The following is a 14,758-nucleotide window of genomic DNA, read 5'->3' on the forward strand; positions in this document are numbered from 1 at the left end:
TTTTCAAATCATTTCGTAATTTGCGCGCTCTTAACTTACTCTTACAGATAATTTGTAATATAATTGTCAGCATCCTTGCTCGATTACTTCAAATTACGTGCTTTGGGCTCTCGCACTCAACTAAAATGACCAAAATAACCAGGCCGTGCACAAGAATGACTGCCTGCGTGTTCTACGCGAGGGGCGTCCCTTTCAGTAGCCAAGGCGCCATCAGCGCCTTGCAGTCCTTCGAAGGCTTAGTCTCCGATGTAGTTGACCCTGCGTGGAGTAGTCTCTAGACCGTCGTCGTTGCGGCGGTCTCCATAGTTGGATTGGCGAAAGTGCCCAGCACAAGGTCGCCCAGCCCTTTAAAGTTACGGTCAAGAGCCAGGCCTCCATGGTTCTGACCGTCGACTCCGGCTGCCTGGTCATCGGCAGCGAGCGCGTTCCCATCGTTCCAGGGGGGCCACCAGTCATCACCATGGCCTGCCTTTTCATGCCTTCGCATGTTCACAACGAGGCGCTCGTTCAGGTCCTGAGTCAGCATGGGAAGGTCCTCTCCGCCACCGTGGGCCAGATGGGTTCACGTTGTGGGGTCCTGACCGGCACAGGGTTCATCCACATGAAAATGAGCAGCATAAACTCTATTCCAAATTACCAACGCGTCGCATGCCAAGAGGTTACCTTCGACTACCGTGGCATGAAGCGCATCTGTCGGCGCTGTAGCTCTTCGGAGCACTTCAGGGCGCAGTACACGGCGCCGTTCTGTGGACGCTGTGACATTCATGGCCATCCGAGTGGCAACTGTATGCTTTCCTGTCGGCGCTGCGGCGACGAGCACTGAACAGTGGCGCGCCCTGTACGCCGGTCACACTTGGACGAGACCACTAGCGCCTTCCCCCCGCTGGCACCATCGGCGGCTATAACCGCGGCCCCCTCTTACCATCCTGTCACGGTGGGGGAAAATGAGCTCTTCAAGGGGTCGCAGTTTTGTTGGACATGGCGCCACGATGCGTCAGCCAGCAGGCTGGACCGCGCATATGTGCCTCAAGTGCTTTCCGGCTACGTGTCATAGACGAATGTCGCCGCTTTGCCGTCGAAGGCGATGTACGTACATTACTGATCATTGACCGATACTTGTGATGTCTCTCCCGGGAGTTGCAACCAGTCGACTATGGCGCCTAAAGATGCGCGTGCTGCAAGACCCGAGTTCACGTGCGAGCCTTTTGCGTGCTTTGAGCTCTTCGCTGACCGACAGCAGCCAGAACCCGTGGGATGCGCTGAAGAATCTATGGCACCTGTATTGTTCCGTGGAGGGTCGCGTGCTACGTTGTCGCGTGTCAGATGATCTGGCCGACACGGCTGCAGAGCTTAGAATCGTTCTGAGGGCGGGCTGCCATACACATTGTATGCACACGTGGTATGACGAGCTGCAAGAGCTGTACCAGCGCCTTGTTGGTGCTTAGTCTCTCTTCGCTGCGGCTTCGCGATGCAAGCACAGACCTTGTGCGCATCCTGAAGACTTGCGCTTTGCAAGATCCAGCTATGTATCCAGCTCAAGGACAGCAGTGGTCAATCGCTCAATGTGTTAGCGCAGATTCAGATCGTTTTCGGTTTCTGGTACACATCGAGGCTATGCCGCGAACAGTCATCGCTGTAGATGAAGCGGCTGCTGTTCCGCCCAAGTAAACAACCTTCTTCGGGAGGCCCTGGCTGCGTATGAAGATAAATTTAATTAGCAACAATGCTTGCCATCTCTCTGTTCTTCCCTGTTGAGAACTAACAATTCCAAGCCTGCAAAATATCGGTTGCTGATTGTTATTTGGCTACCTAGTGACATCTCACGAAAGTATCAGGTGTAGGCGCTTAGCACTCAGATTTCGATAAAGATTAGTTTAGAATATCTACCCTGTTCCTCTAAGCCTCCGGTATTGGCTTAGAACATGCATGTTTCTGCTTGAAATGAGAATGCTGCGCCTGACATCTGCGTCACATAAGGTCTTTAAAAATATTCAGCTTCCGTAAAACAGTCTGAGAACAAATGGCGCTGTTGTATGCGCTCTAATCAAGAGAAAACAATATCGAAACTCCTTCGGCCAGAGAGGATGAGTACATGGGCTCTTCCTGCGTTGGGTACACTTGCCGAAATCCACGAGGCGGTGCGTAGGGCAAAGCAGTCAGTGGCATTATAATGAAGAACCAAACTTTCCCGTACACAACATCGTTCGGCTCTTCACTGGATATATCGAATGTTTTCCCGGAGAACCACTCCTCTGCGGGCGTCGTGTACGCCTCCGAAGCAATATTATTGCCCGCACTCAAGGCAACTGTTACGTCTGGACGCTGAACCAGTAGCAAAAATTTGCACGAGGACACAACAGACAGGATGCAATTTATTTTTAAAGAAAAGAGCGAAAATACTGTACAATAAAACACTGCTAAATCGAACATGCATCACTGAGCTCAATTCTATATCGTTGGCAACAAAACGAATTCAACCGTGAAATGGCTGCTCAACGTTCCAGGCCTCTCAATAAACTGCACACATAAGAGCAGGTGAACTGATTTAACGACAAAAATGGTTTATTCACCTGGTTCATCAATTCACAACATAAAAAGGTGTGCGCAAAACGCTGGCACATAATCGTCTTGCACATAAAATAATTCTAAAAAGTATACATTAGTAAAAGTAGTCCACAAAAATACAATTGTGAACACTTTGGATCACATGTCGAAAATGAAGGATAATATAGTACTCGTGAAGAAAAGTTACTACGCTAAAACATTTCAGCATGACTCGGTCACAAACTAGAACCATGTAGGTTCTTGGTCAATAGAGCTTGAGGCACGCTGATGAAGAGCGGCCCTGCACTGCGGCGAATCGGTCAGGAAACAGCCGCTTGGAAACTATGATGAATGTAGTGAAGCCATAAAATGAGTCACTAAAAGTATGTAATTCTTTAAAGCATATAAAAAGACTTCAGGATGGGGTCAGAGTCAAGCAACGTAATGAGATGAGACGCGTAGAGAGTATGCCTACAGAGACAGGATGTCTTCAGTAGCGCTGAGATGTTTTGTCAAAGATTTTCTGGCGGTAGCATGTACAGTCTCGAGCAAAAAATGTTAGCACAGATCACTGGCGATCAGAATTGTGATATTTCACCACGCGGCGCTGCGGTTCGCAGACCTGCCGATCGGGCCGTTTCCATGTTTGCAGACTAGGGGGGGGGGACGGCAGAAAGTAAGCTTTATCAAGCGTGCACCGTCCGAGCGTTTAAGTGCCGACCCTACTTGACTGCGCATGCGGCATTTATTTTGGCTCGGTTATCAGCAAAGACGACTTATTTTTATTACACTGTTTTTTATGTCCGCGATGCGTTGTCAAAAGGAACTCGCGGGAACAATAGATGATAGCGCTGCTTTTAACCAGTAATTTTGCTGGTGCGTGACAGTCCGCTGAACCCCCCCCCCCCCCCCCCCCCCCACCAATACTGTAGAATGGGAACGGCCCGGCACTCTCGTTATCAGCTTCTTCGCCACCCGCAGTGCCACGCGTTGCCATTCCGGCGCTCCGGTGTTCCGTCATGTGTGATAATCTTTTTTACTCGCGACTGTACTCATTCATTAGTACAGCAGCTGGCGGTAGTGTGTACTGCAGGCTGTCCTTCAGAAGTGATGGTGCCTTAGATGTCCATGACGTCAGTCAGGCTGAGGTAAGAGCAGATGTGAGCCTGCGCATCCTTACTCAGCTTGCTGAACCTGGCCCTCTTCTTTGGATGCGGGTGGCAGGCTATCTTTGCCTTGACGACGCCCGTGAAGACGAAGTAGTTGAGGGCCAGCCTCCGGCGGGCTTCCCGGATCTGCAGTTTGGCACAAGCCTCGTCACGATCGTCGCCATCCGGGTTCAGGTCTTTCAGAACAGTCCACGAGTTCTGCAGGGACTCGAATGCCAGAGCATCCTTTTTATTGCTGGAGCCCTTGACGAAGCGCACCGCTTCATTGACGAGAACCTGCATTTTAAGGCAGATCCGCTGGCAACTAAGTCCAGACTTCTTTGCTACGGGGGCACTGAAAGTTCCTTTAACAAAGTGGGGTGACCACCGTTTCGTCAACAACCTTTGCGTAGACCCAAAAGCACTTATCACGTGTGCGCATGCAACGGGCATAAAGCTATAAGCAATTGGGATTTTTTCTTTTGCTTCAGCACACGTGAAGCCCCAAAATACCGAGAACACATGCAGGAAATATGGCCGCAGCTGTAAGCGTGAGTATGGTACAAAGAATCCTATCTTTTGGTTAGTCTTGATCTGCCGAAGCTTTGCTCCAAAAGCTTGCTTTTGGCTTTGTAGCTAGCCGGGATGCTACCTCCCCATGTTGCCGAATGAGTAGATATACCATTAGTAGAAAGCTCTTACTAAGAACAGGCTGTACAGACTATTTTGAGATACGAATTTGCCTTGAATCATTACCTGTTTGAAGTTGAACGAAACGTGGGGACATACAGCGTCTTTCGGCAGATGCGACTGCTGTACAAAATACAGAGGGTTCTTGCATGTTCTTTTTTATGCAAGAACGTCGGCGGGGGGGGGGGGGGGCAATGCGGAAGCCGTGGTGTAATCATTTTTTGGTACTGCAGATTTGCGCATATGGCAGACGCATATGGCAGGTTCTCTCAGATCATAAAAGGCAGTTAGCCAACATCCCTCAAGAGGAAAGTATACAACAGCTGCATCTTACCGGTACTCACCTAAGGGGCAGAAGCTTGGAGGGTAACGAAATGTTCAGGGTATGTTAAGAACAACGCAGCGAGCTATGGAAATAGAAATGATAGGTGTAACGTTAAGAGGCGGGTAGGAGGCAGACTGGGTGAGGGAACAAACGCGGTTTAATGACATCCTAGTCAAAACCGAAAAGAAGGACTGGGCTTGACCAAGGCATGCAGTGCGAAGGGAAGATAACCGCTGCTGCTTAAGGGTAACGGAGTGGATTCCAAGATAAGGCAAGCGTAGCAGGGGGGGGGGGGGGGGGGGGGGGTGGGGGGGGGCAGAAATTGAAGTGGGCGGATGATATTAAGAAGTTTGCAGGCATACGGGGGCCACAGCAGGCAAAGAAAACGATTAACTGGAGAGACATGGGAGAGGCTTTTGCTCTGCAGTATGATTAGTTAGGCTGGCAATGATGTGCGGTAGCAATTGTAAGTGATATGTGGTACTGACACGTTTTCTGTCCTGTTACAATTGTTATATTATCACTCTTTGGCGGTTGACAAAGGAAACTGGATGTGATTGCATAAATTCGTTTAAATGGTGCAATGATTAGTGTAACTTTTTTACTGGTGGCCTAGCATACCTGAGGAAGTACGCCCTTAAACTGAATAAAAAGCTCTCTCACGCGGTCCCATTCCTTGTCTTTCTTGTAGCAGAAGCAAACATGACCTGTGGCCCTAAATCTTTCGATTGTAGTTCCTTCTTCAAGGAGCACCCAGGAGCCTTACTTCCTGCTTGGTTTAGAAATGCCGAAAATGATTTTCTATTTTAATTCAATTTTTAGCCAAGCTATACGGCTCCAACTTGGGCTTTTTTTAGGATAAGTCTTGTGCTTTTTGTAACACGGTTGCTATACTTTCTTAGCAACCCCTCCCCCCTCCCCCCCCCTCTGACATTTGCATTTTTCCTTATCCATCGAGTTCTCTTCTCAGGCTTTAGTCCATGGATTAGCTTCACCATTTTTAAGTCAGAACCGGATTTTCCTTGCGCATTTAGGACGTTGACCACCACATTTTGCCTTGAACTACTTCATTTCTCGTGCCTCGTTGTTCTCATTGCCAACTCTTCTCTTCGTCTTTCAAACAATAGGATTTCCGCTAGACCCATGAATGCAAGACTTTGGCAAACTACGTAGAGGTACAGCGTCACCACGAGCGCTGACACTTAATGCAGCTAAATCACCTAAAAAAAGGAAATCAGAGGAGCTCGTGGCGCTGCACTCACGAAGTGTCATGTCTGGCAGTAGCGCCTTCTAAGAATAAGTGGTCATCCCTGTTATCATGCTGAGAGCAACGGTGCACGATAATGGAGCTCATTAAATGACTCACTTCTCGGTGGACACCTCAACGCTTCTTTAAGCGATGAGAGCGTCTGAATGTAGAAAGAGAGAAAGAGGTACCAAGTGGACGGCTCCAGAATAATTTCGACCACTTCTTGACTTTTAACGTGCAGTAACATCGCAGAGCACACAAGTGCCTTTCTGTTTGACGTTCATTAGACGCGCCAACAGCGCCGGGGTTCGAGCTCAGGAACTACGGCTCAGTAGCCGAGCGCCCTAGTTTACGCCGCCAACTTCACTCGTTGCCAGCTCCTCTTTCTTTTGCTTGGCCTTCGCAATGTTTGAAAGCACAGTACGCAGCAACTTTCTCACTTCTCGGTGGACACATCAACCACGCCGTGAGAGAAAAGATGAAAGGTAAGGGAAAGAAAGATTCAATCCACTTGACTAAATTTTTCACAAAAGGAGAAAGTGATACAGCCTTCATGACGAGCGAAGCCGGCTCTTACCCTATTGCGCCTCAGGGCCTCTTTGATGATGAAATCTGAAGCACGGTTCACATCTTGCAGGTTCACGCTTACATTGGTCAGGAAGCGACTACGAGGCACAGCCTCTTTCAGCTCTCTGCAGATGGTGAGATGCTGCAGAAAGTCGTCGGAGGCTTCATCCAGGTCCACGAAAAGGCTGCTTAACGTGCGGTTCTCCTGCACCAGTCGGGCAAGCGCCCGGGCTGACCGCTTCTTGAAGGTTTCGATGCCTATCTGGAGTCTCCAGACGCTGCGGTTTTGTTCCAATGACCGCAGCACGTTGACGATGCTGGTTTCAGACCAATTGAGCATGAGGTCCAACTCTCTGCGCCAATAAAATGCGATTCACTTGCAACGTGCAGACGGTCAGCTATTGGTATCTGCGTGACACAGTGATATTTTCGGGGGAAATTCATGGCAGCAAAAAATTAGAGGAAAGGATACCAAGATACAGCGCATGAACGTACAGCTGAGCACTGGAAGGAAACACAGGCATCGCGGTTATTTTTTCTGTTCGAGAAGTTCCATTATGGTGTATGTCCGGGTTACTTATATATAATATACTTAGCATACTGCACACTTTGTACTACTTGACTAAAGTAGATTTTTCACCCAAACTTACATTTAAAAACTGCCTAAGCATTCCACACTTGTCCAGATTCCTTAAGTTTTGCTCGGTTTCCAGTTAATATGTTCTTCGCTATGTATATGCATACATGTACATACATAGTATGTATATACATGTATAACCACACCTGGACAGGTTGCCCATCACCCGGTGTGCACATAAGAAGCCTGCCACAAAGCAATCTTCAGACACACAGACAGATACACTACTCCTGAATGCGAGGAATAGCCACTATAAGTGCTAGTGAATGAAAAAGGAGCGGAGTGGGTTATTGCTTTTTAACCACGAAAATTTCTAGTAGAGAAAACAACTTGTTACTATTGTTTTAAAGTTAAATTCTAAATAAGCATGCGCGAGAAACCGCCTATCCCTAATTCCCACCGCCATGTCCTAAAGGCGCCCCCTGCCTTGGCTCCATGCATCTAAGCAAACACTGAGCTCTCCTCTTCCACCCAGTGAGTACAAAACGGCCCGAGGAGAGCGATTAGGGAATAAAAGCAAACAGTGCCTACCTCAGGGACTTGGTCTTGCCGAGTGCGTCGACCAGCTGCTGAACGACGGCGTCTTCCACCGGCTTGACACACTGAATCCACGCTGAAATAACATTCCTACCGGAGGCCAGCGGTTCCAGAAGAGTGGCGACGTCTTCTGGTCTACACGTGTCCAGTTCGGCGAAGAGCCAAGAGCTACTGCACAACTGTCCACCTTGTGGGTAATCAAACGGACGTGGATTGTACCAGTTCACGTGGATTCGCGAAGAGACGTCGAGCTCTCGAATGGTGTTGAACATTGTGCATAGACCGGACTCTGGTAGACTGCTGTACAGGTCGAAGCCAAACCTCTCCAGAGTAGAGTTCACCTGTTCATTGAAAGCGTGCATTACTGGGCCCTACAAGACATAAAAGTTCAAAAGAGTTCAAAAAGAAGTCTGGGGAGACCGTCGTGAGAATTATGGTAAATGTAGATATAAGCAAAAAACAGTAAATGAGGCTTGAAGAGACACAACTGAGGGCACTATTAACACTGCCGCGTGTTAATATATGAGCGGGTTTAGGAATCCCCGTAATTATTCTAGCGCCTTGCCCTATTGTTGATAAAGCGACGGCGAACTGGACGTAGATATTTTTCATTTCTCCTTTAGCTCATTGTTTTCAGTTGTTGCGTATTAATGCAGCAGTTAGGAGAGCCCGAAATCTCACAGTAACCAGTTTTGCAACTGGCAGCGTAGCATAGCACTCGTACTTCCCAGTAGGTATTTTGATGGTTTTACTGAAGATGTGACCACATAGGACAACTTTGCAAAATGTTTAACACTTTGGTCATGGTCACATTTCACGCAAAATAATATTCGCAGCTAGTCGACGCTCCAGCCACTAACGACCACGACTGACAAGCCCTCAAAGCAAAAAGGCTCGGGAATCGCTTGCGAAATAACACGCCGAAGGTTCTTACAATCACCGCTCGTATGCAACGCTTGTTTACTAAAACGATAATAAATAGTTTGAAATTGAAATTGAAACTAGCTCATGGTATCCTTGGTTTCTTGGTTTGCTTCCCAGAATATAGGAGGGATCGCCCTGTAAATTAAAAACGCTCAAACAAATATTTTACTCACCTCGAGCGCTTGGACCAGGATGCGGATGCAGTTGACGGGAAGCGTGATTTGTTGCAAGTTCAGCACTCGTAGGCGGGTGTCGGTGCGAAGTTTGCAAGCAGCAGTGGAAGCGAACTCCTCGCCCAAGGGGCACCTGCTAATCATGAGCTTTAACAGGACGCCTGGGCGAGGGAAGACACGCGCACACAACAGGTCATGTGAAATTGTCTGGCACTCGTGTCTTGTCTTACATCATCTTTTCGTCCTCCTGCTTCGCTCTACCTTCACAGTGAATCTTATTCAACTCGCCACACTTTCCATCTTAATATAATGTTCCGGGTTATACTGACCGCGACTGTGCGCAGTGTCTTCCCCAGTGCATCTTTTCCTGTCTTTATATAGGCGGGAAAGTATTCTCATAAGTGTGAAGCTATCGTTACTGTTGGCTTAGACTATCCCTAATGCGTACAAAGCTCCATTCCTCGCCACAGAACGAGGTTTTTTTTTTTAATTCTGTGGAGTATAACCTTTTTAAGCAGCCCGGTCTAGAGTGACTGAAGTTCTGGGTAGTTGGTAAGGCACAAATCGGAGGAGGTTTAACGTTCGTCCTGTGTCCCTCTGACGTCTTTGTTTCTCTCGGGCTAAGCTCCCCTCGAAGTCACGACTCAGTATACGAGGGTCGCCGCAGTTGAGGGCTCCAGATAGTTTAGACCACCCGGGGTTCTTTAACGTCTTCTCAGATCGCACAGTACACGGGCCTGTAGCATTTCGCCACCATTGAAATGCGACTGCCGCGCACTGCGACTGCACTCGACGAACTCGTCAGTTGACGCTTTACGAATATCGCCAGTAATATGGCAAGCTTGTCGAGCCCGATTCTATTTTGCTTCAATTTAAAATTACAACTTTGTGCCGTCCAACGATTTGTTGTCAACACTGGAGGCCAGGAAAGTAGCAGAGAAGATGATTTTTTAGTCTTGTCCGGGCATGGCTACAATAATTTAAAAAATATCATGGTGCCTTCACCTCGGTGAAGCCTACTGAGGCATAATACAGGCTGGAGACATGTACACAAGGTATTGTATGCACTTACGCGTGCTCCGTAAGTGGCGAAAGCACATATGACGAATGTCAAGAAGAGCAAGCGTAAACCTTGCCTGCGTATTTTATGCCTTTGCCGTTTTCATCAGATTCTTAATTACTTCCTTGGCAGGTACATGGCCCATAAACACAACTAATCGGCGCAATATTAAATATTGGAGCCCTATAGTGAGTGGTCACCGTGCCCATAGTCAGGGTGACAACTCACTATAGGGCTTACTGCTATAGCCCCTTTTCTAACTACGACCCGCTAGTGTACCTGCACCATGCAGGTGGTGAGCTGCGACAGCACGGTTTCCCGAGCATCCGCGGGTGCATGCCCGCGGGGAGATGTTGGTGAGCAGTGCGCCACCACGTGGCGCCTCGGGGGAAAAGAGATCCTGGTTTTTGAGCCCATGCAGGGAGTTTGCACCTTTAAAGGCCTCTCGGCGAAGGCAACATATCATTCCTTTAGACGCCACTTCCGTCGTTGCCCGACCGGGGGAATTTGGAAGTCGCGAACCTCTCGCTTTCCTGTAATTGTTCTCACAACTTTCCTAACTCCTCTTTCCGTCGAGGTTTTCCACTTTTCATGGGCGGCTACTGCTACTCCTGTGCGGCGAACTACCCTGAGTTACTCCACATTGGTTAGAGCACTGGTGCCCATCTGGCGAGGGCAGGATTGTTTTTAATTTCCTCTCCCGTCCCCTAGTTGGGCTTCATAGTGAGTGGCTGGCACCATGATTGAACAACATATTTTTTTTTATGGCTCCCTTCATGTTTATAATGGATCGCCCTCTGCAGAGAGGGTGGACAGAAGTGTCCTGTGAGTATTTCAACAAAAAGACACCAACTTTCATAAAATACCCAAGGCTGCAGAGTGTTACTGTGATAAGGAGATTGCTAGCTTGAAGTTTGCGAAGGGCATGTGCTTGTGCCATGTCGAGTGAGGGTGAGGTTGGACTCAAATTAGAGTACACGGGCCTGTAGCATTTCGCCACCATTGAAATGCGACTGCCGCGCCCGCGTCCGGTCCCATTCCGGTCCGGTCCGATCCTGTGTCTTTCGAGTCAGCAGTAGAGCACCATTATCAGTGAAGCACTGCGGCGACCGATGTTTTTTAGTCTTTTTCATCACAATCGAGGAGTTTTCAGCAGCGCAAAAGAACTATAAACATACAAACAAGCTACACAGAAGAGGCCGAACGCAGAACACCTGCTCTAGCCCCGTGCCCTCAATTTGGTTCCTTGTACTGTTGTGTCTACAAGAACCTGAACAAGCCACGTTAAGAGGAAGATGCATTGCTTGCCTCCGATGAGCGCTGCGTAGGCCACCTGTAGGCGTGGTTCGCACATGTTGCAGTCGTAGAAACCTAGGCTTTCCAGGCGGCTTGTCCGTGTCGGTGGTGCCTTCGCCGCGGTGCCGGTCAGGCTCGCGTACGAAGGCGGGTGCCGTGTTAGGGCGGCGGCCATGACCTCGATGTCCTCGGCATGGATGGTGTACGTGCGGACACAGAGCCATTTGAGTGTGCGGCTCTGCACAGCAGCCCGAAGCACAGCTGAGGGAGAGTAGTCGTGTGTGCCGCAGATCTGCCGCCGTACGAAAAAGTACATGACGTTCAGGGACAGGCACGGAAATATATAACGTCCGCTATATAAAACAGCAGATAACGCGAACAGTTATAAGGCATCGGGGAGATGCTGCTCGGAGAGGGAAGTAAGGCCCCGAAGCTCTGTAGTGTTTGTTTGCACTCAAAAGCTATGGCACGCCGCTTTATCATTCTATTAGAGACGCAAGATGTGACCAGACTTATCTCGATTGATCGCGGCCACGTGCACTTACTTAGACATTGTTCCACGATGTTGCAGCTGCATTTGTCCGTTATCTCGAAACTCCTTTGACTGCTTTAAATTGAGCGCCAGGGATTTCTGCCCCACCGCGCACGCTTGTCTATACAAAAAACTATACTATACAGAAGAACTACCATCGGCCTTACCTCCAGGCCCTCCAGAGCAACGTGGTTTTGCACGACACGTGCAAGTGCCTGGCCCTCCTGTGCCATCACGAAGTGCTCTGGCAACACGAGGCTTGTGACCGTCTGGTTTTGAGCCAGAGAGTCCAGGAACACAGTAGCGTTCTCATCTCCAGCCTGCGGAAGAAATAAATGGCAGTGAGCAAGTCATAAGGTCTCTGTATTTGCAGGCACTGGACACGAAGGAAGAGCAGACAACTTTTCGTCGCTTAGCACATCCGGAGATCACATGCAACTCGGCTCGCCTGTAAACCAAACTGCAAGTGGTCTGCAGGCTTAGCAATTTAACCCCCGTAGTTGTCTCAGGAAACGTACTAAAAATCAGGTTTTACTGGCCAAAATTTTTTTTTTCATTTTGTTTCAGTTCCCTTCCTAATCGCTATTAAAGAAAAATAAAACAAAGCAGCTTTAGAGAAGTTTTTCTTCAATGCGTAGCGAGAGCACAGGTTCTGAAATGAGTATTCGAACAGACGCAGTTCAAAGAAAATAGCATATGACAAGACATATGTAGCATATATAAAGCATATATATATAGCATATGTCTTCATCTGCACTGTCCAAACGTTGAAATTAACAACTCTTTTTGAAGCTACATTGCTACAAAATTGAATTTCATTTCGTTATCTTGGCTCCAGGACTGGGGAATGGGAGACAGTCGCATATAAAAAGTTCAAATGACCGCGAGTTGAAAGCGTTACCTGGACGTCTTGAAAGCCGATGCACTTGAGGGTAGTGGTGCGCACAAGGTAGTCGCCCAGCGTCTCCGCCGCTTCGGCGTCGAAAAGGACCCGCGATACGTGAAGGTCGCGGAGAGAAGGGAGGCAGACCGCCGACTGGGACCACATGCCCACGCTCATCCACTGAAGCTGGTGGAAACGCAGACAGAAGGAAAGGGGTGGGGAAAGAGATTACGATGGCTAGTCTTACATCTCGATGAACTTGCGTTTATATATAGCGTCGTCGTATACTTCGAGCTGCCAACAGGTACCACGGAGTGGCGAGGTTCTGTTGCGCATGACCAAGCAGCAGAGGTAATTGGTCCAATATTGGAAACGTATTGGCAAATGCTGGCCCTACAAAAGACCAGGGTGAAACCATGCATTTGCAACACTGGGCCTATTACATGTGCTGCTTGGTTGGTGTACCGGAATGACCTGCGCATGCCGTTGGCGGTTCGCTGTAGCAGTATATGATTACACTATGATGAATCTGTTATTGCTCAGCTCACCAGCTTGAGTTCAGCGCTCACTGAAGAAGTGAACGAGAAGGAGCGCACTCCCGTAGCTCCGTTCTGCAGGGAATGCCAGAAGATGCCCATCTCGATCTTCGTTATAGCATGGTCGATAACAACGTCGGTTACGCACCTGAAATACCAGACAGGAAAAAAAAAAAAAAGAAACCAACTTGAATGCTTCCTGTTGAGTAGCCATTCATTATTAGCATCGTAACCTTAATTATTCCCACTGCAGGAGAAAACCCTTGCACAACTCTCTCCAAATAACCCTGTCCTTGCCAGCTGCTGCCACGGTTTCACTGTAAACTTCTTTATGTCATCCGCCCACCCAACTTTCTGTCGCCCCCTGCTACGCTTGCCTTCTCTTGAAATCCACGCCGTTACCCTTAAGAACCAGCGGTTATCTTGCCTTCGCATTACATGGCCTGCCCAAGCCCATTTCTTCCTCTTGATTTCGACTAGGATGTCATTAACTCGCGTTTGTTTCCTCACCCACTCCGCCCGCTTCCGATCTCTTAACGTTACACCTATCATTTTTCTTTCCATAGCTCGCTGCGTTGTCCTTAACTTAAGCTGAACCTTTTTCGTTAGCCTCCACGTTTCTGTCCCGCGGGTGAGTACCGGTAATATACAGCTGTTATGTACTTTTCTGCAAATGGCTACTGGGAAACTGCAATTCATGATCTGGAAGAACCTGCCAATTGCGCTTCACCCCATTCTTCTTTTTCTAGTTTTTTCATTAGCTGTCAGCGCAGTTATTGACATTCTAAAAGCCTTCAGTAAGAGATAAAACAGGAAAGGACGACAGGTTGAATCCGTTTGTGCTGTCGTCTTCTTTGGTCTCTGTTTCTCTACCCTGCTTTCCAACTGATAAGTATTTAGTTTTCGGTGACACAGCCGCGCGATAAATTTAACTCGACTAGAGTTTCTCGGCACTGAATAGGCTGTTTCTGAGGCTGCAGTGTGCAGGGCCATCGGGTGCTGTGCATTTTGGATGTAGGGTCCACCACAAGGCAGCACCTTCTTTTATCAATGTTTTCTTTTCTCTCTAAGGAAGCGGCTAACCGCTAGTGCATTCTTATTTATATGGCTGCTATCACTCAACAGAGCGGCACGATGATACACAGGGTTGCGGAGACACTGAAATCCGTCTGATAGCAGCAGATCACCCCTATATTGCCATCAGTGAATACTCTGCACTCAAAATTTCCCAGTACTCGCAACTCGCTGTAGCTCTTGAGGGCGATAAAACATATATGTGTATAGATATCTCGAATTCTGAGATATCAAGTAGCGCCTATGTTTTCTGCGATAAAAATCACAAACGGCCCCCCTCTGACAACGGATGGCATATAGGCCTACCACCGAGCTCAGGGAGAGCGCATAGGGGGCTTCAGCGCACTTTTTTTTCTCATAAGCTCGACCTGCGTGCCTACCAGCTATTGAGACGTGGCCCAATAAATTGCCAGTTATAAAAATTGTCAGTGAGTACTTCTATTAGCGCTGCGTCTGTTTCTAGCATCTGTGGTCTTTGCTTAATCAACTACCATTGCTCGATGAGCAGATGTTGTACAGTGCGCGCTCAGGCTGTTTCCTATTAGCTGAACATAAGCTCAAGTTTAGTCGCAGTGTAAAGTCC

At 48.4% G+C, this 14,758-nt stretch overlaps 1 protein-coding gene across 1 annotated transcript in view; it reads right to left on the reverse strand.

The window, feature by feature from the left end:
* Nucleotides 1-3,554: 3,554 nt before the first annotated feature.
* LOC149336542 (uncharacterized) overlaps nucleotides 3,555-14,758 on the reverse strand; it is a 56,431-nt gene continuing 45,227 nt past the window's right edge. The window contains exons 4-11 of the mRNA XM_089554166.1: nucleotides 13,114-13,249; nucleotides 12,584-12,751; nucleotides 11,850-12,002; nucleotides 11,163-11,442; nucleotides 8,795-8,955; nucleotides 7,692-8,068; nucleotides 6,534-6,876; nucleotides 3,555-3,989 (exon numbers count right to left, since the gene is read on the reverse strand). Of these exons, the coding sequence (XP_089410292.1) occupies nucleotides 3,663-3,989; nucleotides 6,534-6,876; nucleotides 7,692-8,068; nucleotides 8,795-8,955; nucleotides 11,163-11,442; nucleotides 11,850-12,002; nucleotides 12,584-12,751; nucleotides 13,114-13,249 (1,945 nt within the window). The 3' untranslated portion in view covers nucleotides 3,555-3,662. The remainder of the gene's footprint in view (nucleotides 3,990-6,533; nucleotides 6,877-7,691; nucleotides 8,069-8,794; nucleotides 8,956-11,162; nucleotides 11,443-11,849; nucleotides 12,003-12,583; nucleotides 12,752-13,113; nucleotides 13,250-14,758) is intronic.

The sequence above is a fragment of the Amblyomma mixtum genome, chromosome 7 (genome assembly GCF_055824585.1).
Source record: "Amblyomma mixtum isolate Tamu chromosome 7, ASM5582458v1, whole genome shotgun sequence".
Taxonomy (NCBI): domain Eukaryota; kingdom Metazoa; phylum Arthropoda; class Arachnida; order Ixodida; family Ixodidae; genus Amblyomma; species Amblyomma mixtum.